This window comes from Bison bison, unplaced genomic scaffold (assembly GCF_000754665.1).
Source record: "Bison bison bison isolate TAMUID 2011002044 unplaced genomic scaffold, Bison_UMD1.0 scf7180017864383, whole genome shotgun sequence".
Taxonomy (NCBI): Eukaryota; Metazoa; Chordata; class Mammalia; order Artiodactyla; family Bovidae; genus Bison; species Bison bison.
In genome coordinates, this window is record NW_011494955.1 from 6523457 (window position 1) to 6532205 (window position 8749).

General features: G+C 53.2%; 1 protein-coding gene across 1 annotated transcript in view; it reads right to left on the reverse strand.

The window, feature by feature from the left end:
• Window positions 1-1576: 1576 nt before the first annotated feature.
• Window positions 1577-8749, reverse strand: part of KRT8 (keratin 8) — an 8517-nt gene continuing 1344 nt past the window's right edge. Inside the window, exons 3-7 of the mRNA XM_010857892.1 lie at window positions 4020-4088; window positions 3622-3747; window positions 2645-2865; window positions 2469-2527; window positions 1577-1990 (exon numbers count right to left, since the gene is read on the reverse strand). Of these exons, the coding sequence (XP_010856194.1) occupies window positions 1836-1990; window positions 2469-2527; window positions 2645-2865; window positions 3622-3747; window positions 4020-4088 (630 nt within the window). The 3' untranslated portion in view covers window positions 1577-1835. The remainder of the gene's footprint in view (window positions 1991-2468; window positions 2528-2644; window positions 2866-3621; window positions 3748-4019; window positions 4089-8749) is intronic.

Below are 8749 nucleotides of genomic sequence, written 5' to 3' on the forward strand. Positions count from 1 at the left end.
ATGCTGACTTGAGGCTTCAGTGGGGGAGAAATCTCTCTCACTGGGTGCTTACTGCACCTGTTCAGGTCTCAGCATCATCTTCTGGGCTCCCAGTGAGACGGCCAGTCACATGTGAACAGAGGGCAGATGGCTGATATTGTCTTATGAAATTTTTCTTTCATTTATATAGATATAAACGTCTGCTGCTGCTGCTGCTAAGTCGCTTCAGTCGTGTCCGACTCTTAGCAACCTCATGGACTGCAGACTACCAGGCTCCTCTGCCCGTGGGATTTTCCAGGCAAGAGTACTGGAGTGGGGTGCTGCATTGCCTTCTCCAATAAACATTGGCAGGTCTTGATAAAAATGAATTTCGTACTGAGAGCTGCTGCCACAGTAGTTAAGAGTCACTGCTCCGAATAATGGTGCTGTTAAGTTTTATCATCAGAGTGAAGTCCTCTCCTGTGACAGGGGACAGAGCCCTGACCCTGGTCCCAGGCTGGGTGATGGGGGCGGAGGAGGCAGAATGTCTCATCTGGGTCTGGAAGCAGCTCCATTGAGGTGGGCAGCAGGGAGGTAGTGAGACAGCCCCCACCTGTTCGTTCTCCTTTGGTGTTTGGGAAAGTCTGAAAATGCCCCCCATCTCAGCCGTGCTAAGTAAGGACTCACTTCGTCCAGCACTGAGGGGCCAGCGAATCTGCCCAGAACTCCATGAGTGGTGGTAGTGGTTGTGGAGCCGAGTACCAGAGACGCCCTGCTCCACCCAGCCCTGCTCCTGCCCTGAACCCTGGAGACCCGTGTTCCTACGAGATAAGCAAAACCCCTATACACACTCCACAGAACCCATCCACACCCATATACACACAACACACCCTCCACGTGCAAACACACACGCCCTTCACATACTCCGCTGTATATCACACAAACACTGCCTGTAAATGGATGGAAAAGAGTGCCGAGGACCCATGGGCGGGGGGCGGGGAGGGTGGTTGTGACTGTGAGTGGAGCAGGGAAGGGCGCATCAGTCCATGCCAAGTCCCTATACCATCTTGGCTTCTAGAAACTGTGGGTGTGACACACCCAGCTGCTGAGAATGGACTCTAGATCTCTCCAGGAACTTCCTGTGTCCCTAGGGATTCTTTGTCCCCAGATGTTAAGGAATGAAGACGGTACAAAGGCATCTCTGGCCACCAAGAAAATGCCATATGCCTGGTTGAGGACTACAGGCCTGAGAACTGGATGGTGCGGGGTACAAATACCTGATTTTTAGTTAGGCCATTGGCCTAACTTGGCCGACTTGATCTCTCAGGGCCTGATCCTGATGCCAATCACCTGTGAGGCCTACAGAAAGGAAACCCTCCTGATATTCCCACCCAAAATCTGCTCTGCTCCCCAACAGGGTTTGCTGCACAGATAAGAGTCAAGTGGGGTATTTGAGACCAAGGCATCAAAGAGTTTTTCAGCAAAAATAGTCTCTCTGGGATCAGCCTGGAAGAGGCCAGACTCTCCTCCACGTGGCCCCCCACCCCAGCTTCTGATCCCAGAGACAGGCCTCCTGACAACCTCTTTCCCACCTCACAAACAAGGGCTGCATACAGCATAGCGGGTTGGCAGAGCCAACTGAAGCTTTATTTTGAAAAAAAAAGATACTCGAATTGGATTTATTCTGAAAAAGACGCTTACATTGGCTTTTAGGTGGGGTCATGGGCGAAAGGGGCAACCCCAGGCAGTTGACTCCCCCCAGGTGTGGGCGGAGGACAGGGGCGAAACCTCAGGTCTCCTATGCAGATGCTCCCCTGCACAGCTCCATCTGCAGGAGCCAATGAGCCGGAGAGGCTGGGAGGGACCGCAGGAGCCTTTCACTTGGACAGGACATCAGAGGACTCGGACACCAGCTTCCCATCGCGGGTCTCAATCTTCTTCACAACCACAGCCTTGGAACTGGTGCGGCTGAAGGAGCCAGGGCTCAGGCTGTAGTTGAAGCCAGGGGTCCCGTAGGACGAAGTCAGTCCACCTGGTCAGGAAAAGACAGCCACGTGAGTATGGGAGGCTATGCTCACATCAGGTGCTTGCTGTTCCCCCTATCTCCCTGATACTCCAGAAGTGGTCCTCAGGGAGGGGGAACTGCCCTGGTTCACTTCTCCAAGATGACTGGGCGAAAACCAGGAGCAGGGTGGGACAGGGTCTTGCTATTAGCTATGTGACCTTGGGGAGATGTTAGAGACTTGGGTTCGAGTCCTAGGTCAGGAAAACTCCCTGGAGGAGGGCGTAGCAACCCACTCCAGTATTCTTGCCTGGAGAATCCCACAGAGAAGCCTGGTGGGCTACAGTCCGTAGGGTCACAAAGACTCGGACACGACTGAGTGAGCACACGTACGCATGCGTGCGACCTTGGACAGGACATTTAGCTGGGCCCCAGCTTCCTCAGCTGTACCAGAGGGACCCGCAGAGGAGCTGCCCTCCGGCCCTTCCCCCAAGACGCGGACACTCACCTGCGTAGCCACTGGTGGTCTTGGTGTGGATACTCATGTTCTGCATCCCAGACTCCAGCCTGTACCCAGAGGACACATGGAACATCAGGACCAACCCTTGGCCCTGAGGACCCAGGTCCCATCTCCCGCACTCCAGGGATGGTGCACCGGGGTGCTCAGGGAACCCCCACACCTACCGGCTCTCCTCGCCCTCCAGCAGCTTCCTGTAGGTGGCAATCTCCACGTCCAGGGCCAGCTTGACATTCATGAGCTCCTGGTACTCGCGCAGCTGCCGCGCCATGTCCTGCTTGGCGTTCCTCAGAGCGGCCTCCAGCTCGGCCAGCTTGGCCTGAGCATCCTTAACAGCCATCTCACCACGCTGCTCAGCGTCAGCGATGGCAGCCTCCAGGGAAGCCCTCTGTTGGGGGAGGGGACAAGCAAGCAGGTAAAGCAGAGGCCAGTTGCCTCCTCTCCTTCTCCGCCTGCACCCACTCTCCCTTTCCCCTCCTTTAAGGATCCCCTCTCCACGACCTGGACTAACCAACTCCACCCACCTTATTCCAAGAAAATGTTAGAGGGGACTTTCGTCATGGTCCAGTGGTTAAAAATCTGCCTTGCATCGCAGGGATTGATCCCTGATCAGGGAACTAAGATCCCACATGTCAGCTACTGAGCCCGTATGCTCTGGAGCCCACGAGACACAGAGAGTGCACGTGTCATAATTAAGACTCAAAGCAGCCAAATAAATAATTTTTTTTTAAAAAGGAAGAAAATGTTACCGGTGGGTGAGAGTCAGGAAGTGAAATGGGGGGACATGAGCAGCTTCCAGATCCCTCCTGCACACACTTCTCACCTGGGATGCTGTACTCCCCACTCCCAATGGGACTAGATCTCTCCTTTCTAAACCCCCTTAAGTCATCTGATATATAAGCACTCTGATTTATAATACAGATAAAGCAAGCTTGGGGAACCCATCCTGGACCTCCAACCTACCTGCCCAACCCGTGACCCCTGTTCTGACCCCTCAGCCTCCCAGAACAGTCTGGCCTGTAGCTACCCCTCCAACTCCCGAGATCCTTTCCCCAACCCCCAGACACCTCACTCCTTTCTGTACTATCTCCTCCCACCCCAGAGGTGTCCCAGGACCTTTTCCCACCCCCAGCCCAGCCCATACCTGGCCTTTGAGACCCTCGATCTCAGCCTGGAGACGGTTGATGTTCCGGTTCATCTCAGAAATCTCCGTCTTAGTGCGACGAAGGTCATCCCCGTGCTTCCCAGCCAGTGTCTGCAGCTCCTCATACTGCAGATGTGAGATGAGGAGTGAGGTTGAGACGGGACTCCTGGTCCCTCCGAGGAAAGAGTACCCTCAGCCAAGTCACCAGAGCCCAGGTCATCTCATGCCCACATGGCTCCACACCTCTGGGCCTGGAACATCTCATCCCTGTCCCCCGGCACGACTTGGCAGCCCCACTCCCAGCAGGCAGAGTTTGAAATCTCGCTTCTCCCTCAAGGAAGGACTAGCACCCGGAACTACCCAAAAGGGGAGCACCAGGTTGAGCCCCTGCTCTTTACCTTGATTTGGTACATGGTCTCGGCCTCAGCCCGGCTGCGGTTGGCGATCTCCTCATACTGGGCCTTGACCTCAGCGATGATGCCATCCAGGTCCAGGTTGCGGTTGTTGTCCATGGACAGGACCACGGACGTGTCAGAAATCTGAGACTGCATCTCACGGATCTCCTGTGGCAGGAAGGGGAGGTGGTAAGGCCCTGGCCCCGCACACAAGGAGTCCCCTTCTGTAGAAGGGCCTTCCACAAGGGACAAGACAGGGCGGGAGAGAAGGCAAAGTTCCTAAAGAAGGAAGATGGGTCAAAGACCTGGAACTTGGCGGGAAGTAAAGATGAAATGAGGCCAGGCTAAAAAGAAATCTGGCTTTGGGTGAGAGACCAGAGGGGCAGAGCCCTTCCACGCTCTCAGCTACCAGTATGGCGGCCCCAGAGGGCTCCCATACGGCCCAAAGGATCTATCTAAACCCTAGGGACAGGGCAGGTCTGAGGTAGCCAGGTCACCACTCTGCAGTATGTATGATGACCTTGGACAGTCTCTTTCAGTTCTCTGAGCCCGTTTTCTCATCTGTGAAATGGGGTAATAAACCCTCCCTCATTCAGGGAGACAGAACATAAAGGACATCCATGCCAGGTGACTAATGGCAGTCGGAATTATTCCGGGTTGGGCCCTTGTCTGTTGGTGCACTGGCGGGGCTGGAAGGAGCCTCTGATGGGGCCAGGGAACTCCAGTCTCCGGCAACTAAGAACGTACCTCTTCATACAGTTGCCTGTAGAAGTTGATCTCATCAGTCAGCCCTTCCAGGCGGGACTCCAGCTCTACCTTGTTCATGTAAGCTTCATCCACATCCTGTGGGGTGGGGAAAGGGGAGCCAGAGCTGAGTGCCCACTCCTGATTCCAAGTTGGGGACACCCAAGGGCCTATACTTAGAACTTTCTAATTGCCTTCCCACCTCAGCGATCCAGTCCGGTCTCTGCCCCACCACACCTGCATTCCCAGCCCCTTTACCTCACCTTCCTGCACATTCCACCTCCTCCCGCCTCCCCCTCGGCCTGGAGGCCTTCTATAGCTGGACCTCCAGTTCCACTGCTCCATTTTCTTAACCATGTTCCAACACCCATGCTGCTGCATAGTTCTGTCCAAATGCACCGAGCTCTGTCCTTCTATGTTCAGTACCTAGGAGGCACCCAAATGTTGTCCCATGACTTGGAAACATTTAAGAACAGAAAGCCTCTAGCCTGAGGCTCTAAGCGCCAGCCTTCTGTGTCTGGTGGGGGGAGGGGTGCTCCCTCACCTTCTTGATGATGACAAATTCATTCTCCATGTCTGTGCGCTTTTGGATTTCATCCTCATACCTGATAAGGAAGAGACATAGAATGAGAGGATGAAAGGGAAAGGTGAGGTTGCCATTGGGTCTTTTGAGGGGGGGAAGAATATCTAGAAAATTCAGTTAATGGAAATGTAAAAAGATATGAGATAATTGGCTGGTCATTCTGCCTCAACCAGCTACTGTCTCCCCAGGCTTATCCCACACCATCCCCAGTCAGTGAGGAAGCCTAGAGCAGGAAGTGTCTCCTCAAATCCATGAATATATATTGGATTAGGCATATGAGGAGGGTTAGTAACAGTGACTGACAGGAGACCTTTGACAGAACTTTCTGGAATGTGCTGGAAATCAGGGATAAGGAAGAAATAGGGGCCAGGGCTATTAACATACAACAGAGGCCTGTTGGCTACCTCTGTCTCCCATCTTAGATTTACTATGTAAACTCTAGAAGATAATTTGTTGTCCAAATCAAGACAGTTCTGCAATTGAAGGGGGAGGGGAAGTGCTATTAAAAATGGACATAAACCCAGACTGTCCTGGGGTCACCCTAATTATACAGGACTGCACTGCCCCAAAACCAGAGGGCCTTAGGGTCTGAAACCTCTGGTCCCAAGGGGCCAGGCAGGGTGATTGATTTCAGCTGGGGAGGACGGAGGCTCACTTGGTCTTGAAGTCCTCCACCAGCCCCTGCATGTTGCCAAGCTCCACTTCCAGCTTCAGCTTCTCCTGGGCCAGAGTTTCCAGCTGCCGACGGAGGTTGTTAATGTAGCTCTCAAACATGTTGTCTATGTTGCTCCGGGCAGTCTTCTGCTGCTGCAGGAGGTTCCATTTGGTCTCCAGAACCTTGTTCTGCTGCTCCAGGTGCCGCACCTGTATGATGGGGCAGAAAAGTCCACAGTCACATCAGGCCAGAGCTCAAAGTCTGGCACAAAGCAAGCACTGTATTTTCCCTTAATCCACTCCCCAAGCAGCTGGGTCTCCAGAACTGCATTAGTGTTGGGCTGCGGGGAGACAAGGGGGTACATGGTCGGAAGTAGATATCTAGGAATTATGTTGAAGTTATACTTTCAGGAAAAAAATAGGTATTATTGACTGAGATTGTATATTACACATCAGTAAAAGTAGCCAAGTTTTGATTAACACTTTTCATGATTGAAAGAAATACAGATGGTTCATATCAAACAATCATGATTATTATTTGGAGTGGCTTTGAGAGACTCATAGATTACAGGGAAACTTCAGCCCTACAGTCTGGAAGGCACTGGCCAGAAGACCTAGGTTTTAGCCTAATGCTGCTACTGATCTTGAGTCGCTTCCCCTCTCTGAGCCCAGGTCTCCTCAACCCTGCAATGGCCTAGAAGATCTCAGGCAAGCCCTATCCAAGCCCCATCTCTAAGAGCAAGAAACTAGGTAAATCTGTCTGCAAACTGAAGACCCTCCTCCCCACAGCCCTCTCTTTGTGTTCTCCGACATCCAACCCCACCCTACTCTACCCTGAATCCACAATCCTGTTTTCGTGTCCAGAACACAAAGGTCCTAGGTTCCTTGGGTTGGAGGAATCCAGATTTTAGGATGAAATTAAACTATGTTGGAAGAGAAAATTTTTTAAGAAAGAATAACAAACTGGTCCCAAAAAGAGGAATGCTTTTTTTTTTTTTAATTAACCCAAAGTTGGAACTTCTTTTAAATTAGGAGGACTTGGAAAAGAAGTTTGTCTTAAGGGTTTGGTTCAGATCCAGCAAATCCATCTCTGTAAATCCCTTTCTTCCTCAGCTCATTCTGTCCCAAAATTATAAAAAATAAGTGATTATAACATTTACCCTTATTAGACTGCTTAATGTAGGCCAAGCACTGCTAAGCTCTTACATGTATTATATGCCTGAATAGGCAAAACCTCTTGGATTTAGGGGATTAGGGAGCCCATTTTGTAGATGAGGAAATCAGATTTAGCAAGTTAGTCCATCAAAGGAAAGGGTAGAGCACTGGGGACCTTCCGCCTCTGCTAAACTACTCACTGGGAAGACCCCAGAGCTAGCTAAAGGCAGTCAAGAAGTCAAGTCAAGGGTCCCTAAGGCCAAGGAACCACCAAGCTTTCCCCCAAAACAGGGGCGGGCCCGGTTCCCAGGGGACTCCTATTCTTAAAGGCGCCAATCTGCCCCAGGATTTCCCTCCTTCCGCTCCCACAATGCCTCCCAGGAGCCAGTCAGCATAGAGGAACTCGTCCTCCAGCGCTGGGGGCCCTGGGGCCTTAAGGGAGCAACAACCCGCTCCCAACCCCAGCTGCAAAACCCGGCCTGGCGCCTTCCCTGAGAAAGTGGAGCCAGGTCATTGGGGCAGAGCTGAGGAGCGAAGAGTGAGGGGACAAGGGCCGAGGCGGGGGGAGAGGGGCGTTGGTTGATAGGCGCCTTATCTGAAACCATAAATCCTGGGGTTTAAAAGGACGTGAAACGCGGGTAGGGTGTCCCACGCCCGCAGACTTTGAATCCTGCATGGGCTTTCCTGAAGCCAGTCCTGGCGTCCCACCCCACCCCATCCGACCCCACCCCACCCCTACCTCACTCCACCCTGACACACTCCCACCACCCCCACCCCCGAAACCCCAGGTGCTAAGTGCTCCCCAGGAGACTAGGCGCGGGTCTCCAGCACGCAGCCTCTGCCCCTCACCCCTCCGTGGGGGCTGGTCTCTGCCCCGCCCGGCCCCGCCTACAAGGTCAGCTCCCCGGGCCCTGGCCAAGTTATGACTCATCTTGATGCCCCCCACTCTCAGATCCCTAGAACGCCGTAGGCCTGGATCAATATTTGCCTGCTTGAATCAGGACTGCTGCTTCCTTCTCCTAGAATTCTATCAAATTCCTTTTATTAAAAAAACAAAATTTTTTTTAAAGCACAGGAGCAGTACTGGAAAGGCCCTTGGGGCTGGGATAGGGAGAAGGGTGACCCGGAGGGAGGAACTCCCCTCCCACAGCTAAACACCTGGAACACTTCGAGGCTGAGAGCTTTACAGACTTGGGGTGAGATGGGCGAGTGAGTCAGGGGCCCCCAAGATTTACAGTCAGAAGCCTCCAAAATCCCTCCCTATCCCTTCCCCTGCCCAAACCCAAGTGCGCAGAGGGGCCAAGTCACTAGTTGGAAGGCAGAATGTTGCCAGAGTGGGTGGGGCCCAGCAGGACACTAGTGAGGGGCTGGAGATGTGCCCATGGGTGGAGTGACCAAGAGAAAGGGCTGGGATCCTGGTCCAGCCCCAGGCACTGCCAGCCACGCAGAGGGGAGCCCTCACCTTGTCGATGAAGGAGGCAAATTTGTTGTTGAGGGTCTTGATCTGCTCCTTCTCCTGGGTGCGCACAGCCTGGATGTTGGGGTCCACCTCCAGGTTAAGGGGGCTCAGCAGGCTCTGGTTGACCGTGACAGTGGT